This window comes from Mirounga leonina, unplaced genomic scaffold (genome assembly GCF_011800145.1).
Source record: "Mirounga leonina isolate KUSES-001 unplaced genomic scaffold, KU_Mleo_1.0 Mir_151, whole genome shotgun sequence".
In the NCBI taxonomy this organism is placed as follows: Eukaryota; Metazoa; Chordata; class Mammalia; order Carnivora; family Phocidae; genus Mirounga; species Mirounga leonina.
The window spans coordinates 6,003,176-6,019,661 of NW_023270377.1; the positions used below are offsets into that span (position 1 = coordinate 6,003,176).

The 16,486-nt window shown below is 46.1% G+C and overlaps 1 protein-coding gene across 1 annotated transcript in view; it reads right to left on the minus strand.

Annotated features, from left to right (window-relative positions):
* The window catches only part of TRPM8 (transient receptor potential cation channel subfamily M member 8), an 84,558-nt gene extending 69,903 nt beyond the window's left edge, over positions 1–14,655 (minus strand). Inside the window, exons 1-3 of the mRNA XM_035006563.1 lie at positions 14,598–14,655; positions 1,998–2,119; positions 480–553 (exon numbers count right to left, since the gene is read on the minus strand). Coding sequence (XP_034862454.1) covers positions 480–553; positions 1,998–2,114 — 191 coding nt within the window. The 5' untranslated portion in view covers positions 2,115–2,119; positions 14,598–14,655. The remainder of the gene's footprint in view (positions 1–479; positions 554–1,997; positions 2,120–14,597) is intronic.
* Between the last annotated feature and the right edge of the window lie 1,831 nt (positions 14,656–16,486).

Consider the following 16,486-nt stretch of genomic DNA (forward strand, 5'->3'; position numbering starts at 1 on the left):
AAAAGAAAAGAAACCCAGCCTTAATGTTCCAAAACACTTGAGACTTAGAGTAGATAAACACCCTATTGGATGGGAAGGCCCAAAGTCAACAGCCTAACAGAAGAGCCAGATTGCCCCACACGCTCATTCTTGGGGTCATCTGCCAAGCACTACAGCACAACAACCTTCAGGTGGTCACTCAGGTGGGCTCCCAGGCTCATGGGAACACTGAAGGGGGCAACAGCCTCTCTTGGAGGCTCTACCAACTATTGGCCAAAGCTAAAAATATGAAACGAAATGATACCGCTCTAGGGACTCACTCTAGGGACCAAGTCCAAGCTACTTGCCAAATTCTTCCTGCTCACCCACCATTTCTGAGAATTGCAAGATGAAAACAACTTTAATAATGAACTAGTGAACATTCGTTTTTTCATTGTAATGGTTGTTAATAATTTATTTTCCAACATGGAAGCAAAAACGGAGGGAAAATCGTTGCTTACGTGGCCTTGGAATCTTTGGTAAAGAAGACACATTCCCGTTTCTTAAAATTTGCTTGAATAAAATTCACCAAGTCCTTTGGAGAAAGAACATTAGACAGCATATCACTAATTTATTCTCACACACTGCTGTCATTAACAAATACTAAATGTGATCTATACCTACTTCAAAGGTTTTAAAAATTTACCACATATTCATAGCACCCAGCATCCGTTCATGTTTTTAGAGTACTACAACGGTTTTTAAAAGAGGCATACATTTAAATTTTTATAACTAAATGCAAATTTTTCTACAAGTTAACTTGGCGTTATCTTGTAATAAATGTCATGATACACATACAAATTGTGTTTTTCCGTCTCTAAGACTACCAAGGGAATGTAAGCATTTGTTGATAGTTTAGCATAAATAATGTATCAAAGCAGATTCTCTTTCCTCTTACCCTTGCTTTTCAAAAGAAGACATATTCCAAAGACTCCTTAAAGGATTGTGTTTGCTCCCCCATGGACAAGGTGATAAGGCATATCCGGGACCTCATTCTGATAAACAACCACAAGTTCCTATACACCAAAGGCTTCCCTTCAGATGCAAAAGCAAACTATTTGGAAAGAGCTGAAGAATACATTGGAAAAAACTATACTCCTCAAGTGGGAGAATATAATTGCAATACACACTGATCATCACAGGATTGGTAGATAGACTATCTATCAAGGACTTGAAATCACTAACAATAGGATGAAGGGGAAAATGACAAGAGGCATGAGCATGCATCGAATAAAAGAGGACACAAAAATAACCCATAAATGTGTGAAGAGGGCTCAGCCTCACCAATAATGAAGCTACTGTGAAGGAAAACCACAGTGACTTCCCATTGCACACCCACCAGGTTGGAAAAATCAAAAAGGCAGCTGACACCAAATGTAAGGCAGTGGGGCCTCATGCCCACTAGGGGTTAGTATGAGTTGCAAACAGTTAAAGGGCTTCGCAGAAAGCCCCGTCTCAGGGCCCTCTGTCTCCACCACCTCCTGCTCCGCCCCAGGACCCCCACGGGTAACTGCACCCCTGCCCTGCTCTTCTGGCCTCATCCCCCCCGCATCCTCCAGGACCTGCTTAAGTTCCCGTCCTCACGGCACCAGCCCTGCACCTCCCCCCGCCATGTCCCTCTCCACGTTGAAGAGAAGGACTTAGATTCAAGAATCATTTGCGCAGCCCTGCAGGGCTGGAGGCAAGAACACCAAGCACGAAGCAGGAAAACGAATGTTAACAGCTCAGTATTGTAAAGTGCGCCAGCCGCCCGTTAACAAACACATCATGTAACAACGTGTTAAGGTTAAGGTTACAACTTTTAAAATAAGGATGCTGGGAAAACAACACAGAAGAGAAAATGTTTCCACGTGTGACCCAAACAGCCCACAGAAGAAAACACTATACGGTACGAGCTTTTTAAAAAAGCAGTGGGTCCCCTAAATAACATAATGGCCAGAGTGCTGCCTTCTGACGTGACCATGCCGCTGGGGACTCACGCTTTCGCTGTAGAACACGTCTGCGCTCCGAGACATGCTGGAGTACAGGGTCCGGGTGCTGTCCATCGTGCCGTTCCTCCTGTTTCTCATGCTGAGCCTGGCCCCCTCGAAGGACATCTTGTCTGTGGAGAATGGGGCGGGGCAGGGGGGTTAGTTTGAGCTGCAAACAGTTAAAGGGCTTCGCAGAAAGCCCCGTCTCAGGGCCCTCTGTCTCCACCACCTCCTGCTCCGCCCCAGGACCCCCACAGGTAACTGCACCCCTGCCCTGCTCTTCTGGCCTCATCCCCCCGCATCCTCCAGGACCTGCTTGAGTTCCCGTCCTCACGGCACCGGCCCTGCCCCCCGCCCCTGATGTCCCTCTCCGAGGCGGGGTCCCGCATCGCAGACCACCACACTTGGGAGGTTCGCAGTAGCTACTTCCAGCTTAAGGGATTTGGAGTAAAGGGAATGGAAAGAACAAGCCCTAACGATGGCTTATGTCAGCTAGAGGAAGGGGCCGGACTCTGAGCAGGATCCAGGCCCTGATCCACCCCGTGGTGGCAGGGGCCGAGGGCCTGGGTGTCCAGGTCGCCCTGAGACTCAGAGCCGCCACTTGGGCCCCAGGGACACCCGGCCATTCCCTCTCAGGCCTGGCAGCTGGCCTTTAGTCCGGGAGACGCAGAAGCCTCAGCCACCACGGGGAGGCTTCCGAGGCTGCCCCAGTTCTCCTCACACCCGGACCCTCCCATCCCAACCTGCAGGGGCGCCCTCCGACCCTCAGCCCGGGCTGCAGACAAAAACCACCAACGGCTACTCCATCCACATCCCTGTGTTGTCTGGCAGACACAGTAGACACAACATTTCTAGAACGAAAGCCTCATCCTTCCTGGTCTCCCTGAGTCTCCTCCTCTGACACCAAGCTTCCCCAGCTACCCATGCCAGCCGTCCAGTCACCAAGAGCCAGTCCCACCTCCTTCCCCCTCACCAGCCTCTCCAGTGGCCCCCGGGGTCCCACCCTCTGTCTGGAACCCTCTTCCCCAGATCCCCTGTCTGCTCGTCTTCTGTGCATCCTCCAGACCTCACGTGTGCACCACTTCTCTGGGGAAGTGCTCTGTGACCCCCAGGACCCGGACCCGGACCCGGGGGCACGCCCCGGTGACTGGTCCTGCAGCACCTCTACCCCCCACACAGCCGTGGGAGCCCTGATTTGTTTAATGATCTGTTTGGTCTCCGGACCAGATCTCTCTGGTTCAGCACTATAATCCCAGGACCTGGCAAGGTGCGCAGAGTAGATCTGTACAAATATTTAGTGAGTGAATACTTTAAATGAATAAATAACAGCCCCTCCCAAACCCTAAATCCTCCTGCAGCTTTCAAACTGCTTCCACATAGCCTTCTAGAACCCCTGGATGTGGAGAGGCCTAGACCTGCCGCTCAGCCACATGTTCCTGACCCTCAGCCCCGTGGGCCTGACTTCTCCGTCCCAACTGCCCCTCCCAAGCAGCCTCAAAAGTCTCCCACACCACAGAGTCTGGAAGCTTCTTTGAAACCCATTCAGAGCAGCTGGTACAGGCTGTTTAAAACGACGAGTGCTTTTACTTCTCTCCCCAGACATTTCAAAGAGAGGCCCCGAGTATTAATTGGTACTTTACATACATTATTGTAAAACCACAGATCAATCCTGCAAGGTATTTACTGTGATCCCCATACAGAAAATTGCTTCTAAGTAGGGCACCAACGGTCAGGAAATGATTTCATTTGCCTCACAATGAAAAACTGCTTTCTTCGTTGCAACAGGAAATGGTGTATTTTTGCTTTTTTAGTCACACTTCAAACAAGAAATGAGCAAGTCGCGTGAGACATGCAGGGGGCTACCCCTTTCTGACACGTCAAATGCCTACATTAGATATTCATTTCCAACTGCTTTCCTGAACTCAGCTGATGTTCAGGTTGACTGATTATGAGTTTGGGCTTTCTTTAGGACGTCTTACATCCCAGGGGCTCCAGGAGTTCATCCGCCGCCTGAACACAGTCAGGAGTTAAGGTGTGGATGAGAGAGTAGCTGGGGCATCAGGGGAAGGGACAGAGGACCAAAGGCCATGGGCAAAGGTCAGAAGAGGCCACAGGGGAGGGCCTGGAGAGCAAAAGGAGATGATCCATAGCCCCCCCTCCCCCAGGGAACCTTGGGAAAGGGCAGGTAAATTGGATAGGACCATAGCCAGGAGGGGAGGGAGGAGTGGAAGTCACACCAGGTAGGAGCGTCTGGGTGGCTCAGTCATTTAGGAGTCCTACTCAGTTTCGGCTCAGGTCATGATCTCAGGGTCCTGGGATTGAGCCACACGTTGTGCTCCATGCTCATTGGGAAGTCTGCTTGAGGATTCTCTCTCCCTCTCCCTCTCTCCTCACGTGCTCTCTCTTTCTCTCTCTAAAATGAATGAATAAGTCTTTAAAGAAAAAAAGAAAGTCACATTGGGGATAAACCAGTCGATGCATCAATGCATCGTGTGCTAAGGAAAATTAACAAAGTCGTACCACCAGGCAGAACAATACAAAACCCAGTAGAAAAATAGTCTAAGGGCTAAAATCCAAATCCACTTTAGAGAGAACACAGATCGCTCGTAAACTCGAAAACAGACTAAGCCTCCCTTGTCATACAAGCCCAACAACAATGAAACACCAAGAGGAGATATTTTCAGATGATAGTATTTGATGTTGGGAAGAGGGTGATGAGACAGACGCTTCCAGATGACTGGGTGGGGTGAAAACCATTTTACTGCCTGCAAAGCAACTGGGCAATGTGTAGCAAGGCACTTTAATATTGTTGACCGAATGAACTGGCTTCAGGAACCCTAGATAAAAGAAACAGTCAGAAACACACAAAAAAAAGTTGTACTGAAGTTATTTCTAATGGGGACCGTTGAAAGCAACCTAAATTTCCATTAATATAACATTCCACCCAAAAGAAATAAAAGGGTGGAGTCATTAAGGGGGTATAATTCAAGGGCATGGAGAAATTATTATGATCTGTTGCAAGTAGAAAAAGAAACAGCAGAAGGCAGGAATTCCTGGCAGTTAAGAGCTCCCACCTCACAGACAGGGGCTTGGGTGAGACACTAAACTGTGAACCCTGAGTGGGTCCTTCCCTCTCCCAGCTCCTTATAAAGGTGGCTCAGTGTCCACAGGAAAGGCAGCTCCAGCTGTAGGGAAGGTAAGTGCCTCCTGGCTAATGTGTGGAAGGCACCCAAGAGTAAATACACCAAAATGCTAGTCATTATATGCTAACATAGGGGGTGGAATGGTGAGTACTTCTTTTTTTTTTTTTTCCTTTTTATATTTACCAAAGTTAAATACATTGCTCGTGTAATCTGGAAAATATACTTAATAAACAGGATAAGCATCTAGAGGCTGGGCAAGGGGAAGATAACCAGTGACCAGGGGTTTCAGCAATAGGGGGGTTGAGAGAGTATGTAGACAACCAGTGTAGACCTCCCCTCCACAGGAGCAAATGGGGGGAGGGGCCGGCAGCTGATTTGTTGGGTCCTGTTTCAATCTTGCAAGAAGAAAACTAGCAGACAGGGAGAGAGAAAAGCACAGGGCAGATGTGACAAGTGTAAGAATAACGGAGCGTGGAGCAGAAGGGCTTTGTCAGGCAGGCAGATCCCCCTCTAAAGTCATCAGTCGAAGATAGATAACCAATTGAAGGTCAAAGGAAAAGAGAGCCAACAATAACATAATAGATACTGATGAAAAACTTTGATGGTTTTTCCCTCTCGCGTCATATTGTCTGAAATCCTTCCTGGACAAGGAACTGATTGATTGATGTTCCGACCCCAGCACCTGGGTCCTACCTGGCCTGCCTGAATCTGACTCCAGAGAAGAAATGGGGACAGCACACAGGGGTTCAGGGCTTCACTCAACAGCCAAGTCTAGAGAGTGGTTTTAAAAGGGGTCCTTGGGATGTCTGGGTGGCTCAGTCAGTTGAGCACCCGACTCTTGATTTCAGCTCAGGTCATGATCTCAGGATCATGAGATTAAGCCCTATGTCGGGCTCCACACTCAGGGGGGAGTCTGCTCAAGTTTCTCTCTCCCTCTCGCTCTGCTCCTCCCCCCACCCCCATGGGCTCTCTCTCTCTCTCTTTCTCTCTCTCTCAAAAATAAAAAAAAAAATCCTAACAAAATAATTAAAAAAATAAAAAGGGGTCCTCAGGGACTTCCTGCTAAGAGGGGCTCAGGGACCCACCACCCACATTAGTGGGAGCAGTCCTGCCTTCATCACATTCTGGTATCCAAGGTCCTAGAAGGTCCCCTCTGAGGAAAGGTTTCTGCTGCCAAATAGCAGCCTGGAACATCTGCTCTAGAGCTTTGGTCTGCTCTGCACACCTGCTCCCATCACCCACCTGCACAGGCAGATGGGGGACACCTGGAACCTCAGTCTCGTGGAATGTATAAGAGAGCCACCACTGTCATTGAGGAAGGATAGGTTTATAGATGGTTTGCCAAGCTCCAAAGGTGATGGATGTATTCATGACAACCACAACAATCAGGAGTTGGGGTTTCACACACAACTTGGGAAATATGATGGTGTAACTCCAAAACTGTAACACAACGTAACAGGATACAGCATTCGATATCCACCATATGTAAGTATATGGTCTTAAAGCCTCTCCAGAATTCCTACTGGGATACTACTTCTTTCCATGGATCTGATTTGCAGTATTTGGCATTCACATGAAAGAGGCACCGGCATTCCACCCATTTGGAGGACACCGGAGTAATGATGCTTAAAAGTACAAGTTTCAAGTCTAGGACCATCCCCTTATTTTATCTTCAACTCTGAGTGTTATTTCTCTAAACTAATGGAACTCTCAACTCGAAACTGGAAAACTAAGTCAAGAAAATGACAGCCCATGGTGTGGATGGACCTCACCTGATAGAATCCACCAGTAAGTTGGTGGGAATGCAAGCTGGTGCAGCCCCTCTGAAAAACAGTATGGAGTTTCCTCAACAAGTTAAAAATAGAGCTACCCTATGACCCAGGAATTGCATGACTAGGTATTTGTTCCAAGGATACAAATGCAGTGATTCAAAGGGGCATGTGCACCCCAATGTTCATAGCAGCAATGTCATAATAGCCAAACTGTGGAAAGAGCCAAGATGTCCATCGACAGATGAATGGATAAATAACATGTGGTATATATGCATACAATGGAATACTACTCATCCATCAAAAAGAATGAAATCTTGCCATTTGCAACAATGTGGATGGAACTAGAGGGTATTATGCTAAGCGAAATAAGTCAGTCCGAGAAAGACAAATACCATATGCTCTCACTGATATGTGGAATTTAAGAAACAAAACAGATAAACATAGGGGAAGGGAAGGAACTATAAAATAAAGCAAAACCAGAGAGGGAGGCAAACCATGAGAGACTCTTAACTCTAGGGAACAAACTGAGGGGAGGGGGGTGGGGGGATGGGGTTACTGGGTGTTGGGTATTAAGGAGGGCACTTGATGTAATGAGCGCTGGGTGTCATATGCAACTGATGAATCACTAGATTCTATCTCTGATATTAATAATACAGTATATGTTAAATTGAATTTAAATAAAAAATGTTTAAAAGAAGAATCCACCAGTAAAATGACAGCAAGAGTGCCCCACATCTTTAATATCATACTTGCAAAGGATGATTTCATGTCACGCACACACTCAATTCACTGTGGTGTTCTCAAAAATCACGGGGTCGGTGAACACATCAGGAAAGTTCGAACATCACACCACAGGCCAGGAAGTCCAACTTCCAGGCAAAACCAAAAGACTTGTCAAAATACTTGCCTTTAGTAATGAAAAATTCCATGTCAAGAGGAATGCAAATCAACACACGGAGAACCATCTATTTATATAATCTAACTTTGAGGGAAAGAAGACTGTGTGATAGAAAAAAAACAAAACAAAACAACAGCAAGGGCTTGAGGTCAGGAAAAGCCACACTTGAGGCTGACCAGCAGCGTCCCCTGGAACATGGTGAGCGTCACATGGGACGAGCCCACAGCAGCTCGGCCTGGTGCTTAAGTGACGTCAGCACTCCTGTCCTTACTACCCCTATTAGTGTGGGGACTTCCTAAGAAGAGTGAATAAGGTGTCTCAGGAAAAGCAAAGTGGCAGAAAAGATTACTGACACAGAACCATCGCCACCTTCTCCCCTGCCTCATCCACCAAGGAAACATGTTTCATCTGCTCAGCTCCTGGGACCCATGTGGAGTGAAAATGGGGAGAAGCCCAAAAAAGCTGAAAAGATTTACATTCAAAAGGACCCAGAGACAGTCCCAGGAGAACAGATGTGGAGAAACAGGAGGAGGAGACGAGAGATGGTAGGGGTGTGGTGAGGAGAGCCAGGCACGCAGGCTGGATGGGTCAGGGCTGTCACCATGAATAAGGCTGTGGCAAGATAGGTGGACAGCATCTTTTCGATGCTTTCCTGAGTTCAACCATTCCTATCAGTTATCTCTCGCTGTGTCGGAAATTATCTCAGAATATAAGTACTAAAAACAACACATGCTTTGATCTCAGAGTTTCTGCAGGTCAGGAACCCAGGCACAGCTGAGCTGGGCTCTCTGCCATCCAGGTACCAGCAGGGGCTGGGTCTCATCTCAAGGCTGGACAGGACAAGGCCCTGCTTCAAGCTCACATGGCTTGAGTGAGGGTTGAGTTCCAAGGTCCTCAGGACCTCACTGGCTGGTGGCTGGTGGCTGGAGGCTGGAGACTGGAGGCCACCCGCAGTTTCTGGCTCTGTGGGTCCTCCAACGTGGAACCGGCTTTGTCAAAGCATGCCAACTGATAAGGCAACAGAGAGGATCTGCCACAAGACAAAGTCAGAGGCCGTGTAACCTAACCATGCAAGGGACATCCCAAATCACCTTTGCCATGTTCTACTGTTAGAAGCAAGTCACTGAGTCCCACCAGCATCCCAGGGGAGGGGACCACACACGGGAAGGAACACCACGAGCCAGAGGGGCCTTCGGGTCATCTCAGAAGTCTGCCTACCACTGTGCCCTTGCGTTCATACTTATTTCCAATGGTCTTGCTCTGTCGGATCTGAGTATCTTTTGAATAAGACATTGCGCCGAGACCGGCCATAAGACTCCTCAATTTTACTTGGGTCCCACACATGTGAAAATCAGATGCAGGATCCCTAAAATATCGGACTCCGCAGCAATGCTAAGGAGGAAATCCGAGTAGCTTTAGGAAAGAATGACAGAGCCCACAGCAAACCTGACTCTTAACGGCAAAAAGTCGGCATTGGGTCAAGTTTGCTCACCTGCCTGGACCTTCAGGTCACTCTCTGAGCTACTCCCCACCCCCACCCCCGCCCCCACCATGGTGGTCAATGTAATCTGGGATTTAGACCCAGCTTGTTATTTTCAAGCTATTCTTTTTAGATTGTATATTTTCATGCATGAGAATAATTTTATTTACATATTAATTTTATTTACATAATTACATGTAATATTTACATATTGATTTATTTGCATATTAATTTTATGTAATTTAATTTACATATGATTTAGATCCTCTTCACGAGTCACTGGTGTCCCTGCCCAGTGGAAGACCATTCGCACCTGACTTGTCCACCCTGGACTCATCGGTCTGCATCAGGAGGGAGTCCCTGGGGATGATTTCAGTGGAGCAACTCCTAGGAGGTGTACGTGAGGAGATTTTTATTCACGTGAATGTCTTTTCGCCCGTGGACAGCTTGACAACGGTTTCCCCGCACTGTAGAACCTGTTCCGTTCTTACTAGACTTTCGATCTGGTCAAGGAAAACCCTGAGGGCAGCCTCATTTTTACTCTTTCTGGCCAACATTTATCTGCTTTTTCCCCTTATTCTTAAATGCTAATATTTTTATTGACTCTTAGTAGATAGTGACCTAAAATTTTTATGTTGACCATGTGCTCTTTTTACGAGCAGACTCAAGTTCAGTTGTTTTGTTGTTTTGTTTTTTGCAGCCCTGGATATCTTGTTGTTGTCGTTTTGGGCTCTGATCACAGCCCACCCTGGGTACAGATGGCTCGAGGGAGAGTGTTGCTGCCCCAGTCTTATAATGTGTAATGAAGGCAGTTGGGACGAAGAGAGAAGGGTGGACGCTCAGAAAAGGTCACTGTCTAGTAAGAGTCTTCAGTACAAAAAAAAAAAAATCGCACTGAGTCTCATGCCAGGCAAAATTAATCGTCTTACAGGTGTCCTGGTGAAATTATTCAAGGATAAGAATAAACACAAAATCATACAAAGAGCACAGCAGAAAAAAAAATATGGGATAAGAGGAAAGGGAGTAAGGCTGGCATCAAACTTCTGCAAGCTAGAAGATGAAGCATCTTTGGATTTCTTAGAGGGAAAAGACTGGATCTAGGAATTATGTCTTCAGTCAGTTCATCTGTGAATGTGGCAGAGGGGCAGACCCGGGAATTGCAGGAGTGGGTTAGGGAGCTGTCCCCACAATTTCAAGTAGTTCTGGAAGGGGGTGGGGCGTGGGGGGAACGAACCTAAATAATAAATGGAAAACACGGGGTACCACTTCTTTTCTTCACAGTTTAAATTTTTGTTTTTTCCTCGGTACGCGAAGTTTTGAAGAGACTTACTAAAATACTGCTGAATACCAAGGAAGCGAAGAGCAAGACAAGAGCAGAGGGTCGAAGGAGAGGGTAACGCTAGTGACTGTGAGGGGCTGGTCCGGGACCTGGGAAGCCAGCCTGCAGGGCTGATAGAAACTAACTGCAGCCTGATCTTGCTGGGGCCAAGGCAAAGGTATGAACGCGGTCAGGTGCAAGCAGGACCCAACCACATGCCCTGAGACAGCCGCCAGGGTACCAAGACCACCTGCGTCAGGGGAGGGGGTGGGGTGGGATGGGCGGGACTATAAAGGGGGATCTTTCCAGTGATGCAACCGGTCCAAAGCTGGACCGTGGAGGCGGCTACACTATCGGACTCCTGCTAAGAGTGAATAAAACTATACACACACAAAAGAGTACATGTAAAACCAGTGAGAAATCGGAGTAAGGTCTCAGTGTCAATGTCAGTTTCCTGGTTTTTGGTATTATACTAGAGCTCTGTGTGGTGTCGCCATTGGGGGAAATGGGTGAAGGATACGTGGGACCTCTCGGTATTAGTTTTCCAACTTCCTGTGAATCTACCATGATTTCCAAATAATAATTTAAGAGGAAAATAACTCCTGGGTAAAAAGAACACCGGGGCCACATGGTGGAGGACGTCGTAGACGGAGCCAGTAACGCCTACAGCACCAACCTGTGTGCCTATTCCCTGTGAAGTCCTGAAGGCAAGTGGAAGGTGCATCAGCAATGTAAAGCTCAGGGGAAGGGATTCCATGGTAGGCCAAGTGATGGGCCCCAGGGTACAGACACCTAAGAGTCTGGCCAGATTTAGGACTTACTTGTTTAACTGTGTATGATCTTTGCTTTCATGTTTTTATCAGTATCTCAATTATTTTTATTTATGGTCCTTTCTCTCGAAGATTGCGGAGGGGTCTGATGAAATTAATGGAATCCTAGTACCGTGCTATGGAGATTGCCTCAGTAAAAATTAAAACCAAAATGGACTCTGGATTGCTATTCACACTGTCACAGTTTCATAATACGATTGCGAAGATACTGATTCCCACGCACATCAGGAGGGACAGCAGTTCCAACCTAAAGACTGACAGCGTCTTCAGTTTCCCACCCAGAGAAACACATATTCTCTGCACAAACCGAATTGGCTGGGCCCCCAAAAGCGCTCATCAGCTCTCGGGTGGCCCACAGACTCTGCCTCTCTAACAAGTTCCCAGGTGTGGCTGGTGCTGCTGGTCGGGCGGGGGCGGAGGGGCCCCAGTGAGAGAACCACTGGGCTCAGCCAGGACCCTGCCAACAGCACCAAGGACCCTCTCGTCTGCAGCTGTGATCCCAGCTCTTCAGAACGTGTAACTGGATCTTTCTAAGACACCAAGCACATAACTGGGATGATTCAGAGACCATATCGTATCAGTTTGGGCTTAGTGTGCTTTTGTGGTCATGGCTTGAATCTATGGACGATACAGTTTCATCGGGCCATAAACTAGTACTCTGACACTAAGCAGTGAGTAAGAGCCATGTCTCCCGTAATGTCTCTTATGTTCCCAGTGCTATGCTCAGCGCTTAACATATATCAGCCCTCAGCGCTCCTGTGAATTACATGATTCTTATTTTTCCCACTTAAACAGATGAAGAAACCAAGGCACAGAAAGGTTAAATAACTTCCTCAAAGTCACACAGCAGATCAGTAGAGGATACAGGATTCAAATTCAGTCAGGCTGGCCTGAGAGCCCAATCCTTGAACATTAAGCTCTAAGTTTAATAAGTAGCTATTGTGTGCTACTTTAATACCTCTTTGGGAAGAGATAGATTGTCATTTATACTATATTAATACACCATTAAAATTTAAATCAAGGATTAGAAACCTGGTTTTGTCGGCCAGGGGTGAGGTTGGGCTAATACTATTTTTATTACTGATGCTCACAACTAATTTTAAATAATCTAGAAATCACCCATTCACAACAGAATACTCTTGTATCCTGTGAGCCCGTTGCAAAAACAAAACCAAAATCAAAAATCAATCTGTTCTGTTATTGTCCAAACACAAGAATGGCATGTGGCATATTTTTAAGATTATGGTTTACCTGCCTCTCGCCACGGTCAAACCAGTCCTGAGATGTCATTTTCAACCAGGATGTATATCTAAGTCTCCATAAGGTAAAGGAGACGGGAGAAGTTTTCCTTACAAAGCACTGAATGAGAGGAACTGTGTTGTTCGTGCTCTGAAAGAATGTTCCAAAGGGCCCCATACCAAACCCCGGCCATCTCCACTCTTCATTCCCATCAATTATTCATTACAGTGGTGAGTGTGACACTTGCGGAAGCTTCAGATAGAAATGACACCATCAGAGAAATCTCAATTCCCATTCTGGCCTGAGGTACACGCAGGAACTACAGTGGACCTGCGAGGGTCAACGTGCACCTAGCCTCCCCCACCTCCTTCACCCTGGAGGACTGAGATGCATTTCCTTGTAGGAATTATCCCACTTTTCTAATTGCCATATTTTTGTCAGCCACATTTTTGAAGTTTGCATCGATGGGTTAAACCCCAACGGTGAAAGCCCAGGGGAGCTCCTAAAGTCAATGATTCTGGTGTCTCCTGCCCCAAAGAGGAGAGGTGAGAGACAGGAGGTGAGTCCCGGCAGCAAATGAGCTGGAAGGTGCTATCTGCTGAGAGCCCCTCCACCCCCAGAATAAGGGGAAAGGCTGGGGGTCCCTAGGTGCCTGGATCCCATTTTCTTCACAGGTGCCAAGACTAACGACAACTCTTAGGCAAGACAAAAAAGATGAATAATGGGTGATACCAACTTTGTTCCAAATTTTAAAGAATTATAAATCAAAAGTCACAACCTTGAAAGAAAGTTCTTTACACTCTCAACACACTGAGGAGCTGAAACCCCTACTGTAAGTGTACTTGTTTTCTGCTTAAGAATCTTAACTCTGGGGGCGCCTGGGTGGCTCAGTCGTTAAGTGTCTGCCTTCGGCTCAGGTCATGACCTCGGGGTCCCAGGATCGAGTCCCGCATCCGGCTCCCTGCTCGGCGGGAAGCCTGCTTCTCCCTCTCCCACTCCCCCTCCTTGTGTTCCCTCTCTGCTGTGTCTCTCTCTGTCAAATAAATAAATAAAAATCTTAAAAAAAAAAAAACTTAACTCTGAAGAAGTCAGCATTGACAATCATGGCCTCAAAATTAGAGATAAAACTTTTAATTATTCATCCAATGCCTAGTGTTTCCCTTTTGCTTCTAAAGAATACAAGCCATGAGCATGTTTCAGAAGCTGCATGTAAAAATAAGTCAAATATACTTTTCTTCTTTATCAAAGACTGTTGGCTGTTTGAATACATTCTTTCTTGAGGCTAATTTAGGCTCCATCATAGTCTTGATTTAAGAAAAACCTGTTTTGTGATGTCCTCAATAGGTCTGAGAACATAGGATTGGGACGCCTGGGTGGCTCAGTCGATTAAGCATCTGCCTTTGGCTCAGATCATGATCCCAGGGTCCTGGGATTGAGCCCCGCATCGGGCTCCCTGCTCTGCAGGGAGCCTGCTTCTCCCTCTGCCTCTGCTTTTCTCTCTCTCTGTCTCTCATGAATAAATTTTAAAAAAAAAATCTTAAAAAAAAAGAACATAGGATTGCTTTAGACAGTCAATTGCAGAGTTTAGATGCCAGTGAATTTTTTAGTAAAGCTCATTTGAGGAAATTTCTGATTCTGTCAATCAGAAAAAAAAAAAGCTATAATTGTATTTTAAATCATTCAAAAACTTAGCGCAGTCTCCTACATCTCTAAATAAATCCAACAAGTACTATAAATACCTGTGAACTAGCATTTATTGTTTATCCCAACAGCTCTTTGAGAAATTTCACCTTTTGTCTTGTTAGTTTCAAATCTTCATAGAAAATCTAAATGATGTCCTTGCCAAACATCCTCTATTCATACCAGTTCTACAAGTTACAGCAATTGCAACATTTATAGAGACATGAAAAGCGAAAGGTGATAACATACCAGTGGAGGTTTGTCAGGCAGGATTTGCTTTCACTGGAAAGATCCTGCTGGCCTCCCCGTCTTGCAGAGGAAGAAGGCTTTTATAACGGGAGCTTCCTCAGCCCCGCCCTCCTCCCTGAGGCTCTTTGAAGAGGAGAACAAAAAAATTTAGGCCGCTGAGAGAAGACTCTTAAAGCCATGGTGTATGGTAGCAATTTGGTGATTGAATGTGAGTGACGAAGGCATAACTGTGGAACATAGTATTTTAAATGGTAATAAAGTAAACATAAACTTCCTTCTCTTGGCCCGTCAGTCCTAGTGTTAAGTCTCACTAAAATTTAATTTCTACAATTTGTGGCACATCTTAAAAACCACAAATGAAATACGAAATGCTCACTATGGAAGGTAATGACAAGATTAATTAACAGATTAAAAGCTCTTAATTGATGAGAAAAAAATCGTGAATAGAGGACATTTAATAAACTGTTCCTTTTTTTTAAGATTCTGTTAACTTTCTCCACACTGACATATATTCTGCCCTGGGCTAGCTGGGTGGGGGTATGAGGGGTGGCAGGAAGCCTAATTTATAGTGATTTCCATGCCTTCCTTACACTTTGTCTTTATGAACACTCCACTAGCAGAGATGATCACCAGGAGGCAACTTCCGGTCGTTTTCTTTAAATGATGTTATGGATGTCATTGCAACAGTTTTGTTATAGCCAATCCTCCTGGAGTGTTGGCTATTCTTTCTTTTTTTTCTTTTTTTAAGATTTTATTTTTAAGTAATCTCCACACCCAACGTGGAGCTCGAACTCACAACCCTGATATCAAGTGTTGCACGCTCTCCCGACTGAACCAGCCAGGTGCCCTGCCTACTCTTTCTATTATGTATTTATATATGAAGTGTGTGCTACAGGCAAGAAGAGGGTGATATAATTTAAAAACTGATTATGCAGGGACCCTCCTGGGTGGCTCAGTGGGTTAAGCATCTGCCTTCGGCTCGGGTCATGATCCCAGGGTCCTGGGATCGAGCCCCGCATCGGGCTCCCTGCTCGGCCGGAAGCCTGCTTCTCCCTCTCCCACTCCCCCTGCTTATGTTCCCTCTCTCGCTCTCTCTGTCAAATAAATAAAATCCTTGAAAAAAAAATAATAAATAAATAAATAATAAAAACTGATTATACAGTACAAACAAATGCAAAAGGGTTAGAGATTAAACATAAGGAATGTCAAGGGGCAATTCTGTAAAGGCAGAGGGATTTGGGCAAGATCTGAAAGGAGAGATTAAGATGCAATTAGAGCGGCAGCTCCTATGGAGACCATGTTCAATTCAAAGGGAGAAAACCCCTTTGACAAAGAGAAACAAAAACGTTCAGATAGGACCACAAACTCAGATACTCCGAGGGCAGGCAGGTCATGGAAAGAAATGGAGCGACCAAGTGCAAGGCAATGGGGAAGAGTGGGGGCTATGGAAAATTGGGAATGACAGGTGCTACGTGTAAATAAGGACCCATGTGAGAAGAGATCTAGCAGGAAACAGAGACAGAATCCGAGAGATCTCAAAATCACCCTTAATGTGGATCCTAGGACTAAAATTCCCACACTCCTACAATTTCCTTCCCTTCCTGCCCCCCACACACATCCACACACACACAGAGCCCCTGGATCCCATCCTCTCTTGCCTTAGCCTGCAGCCTACACAACCTCCTTCCAGGGATTTTCAGAAATAAAGGAATCAGAAGGCGGAAGCTAAACTCTAGTTTGAAAACCAGAAAATGAACTGGAAAGGACTAGAATGCTAGAAAATTACCGACTGAAGTGCAAAGTGCACAACGATGTGCATGTAGGAATACCAGTATAAGGGGACAAAGCAACCATCCCGGGCTGGCAGAGAGAAAGCTGGTGGCAGAGGG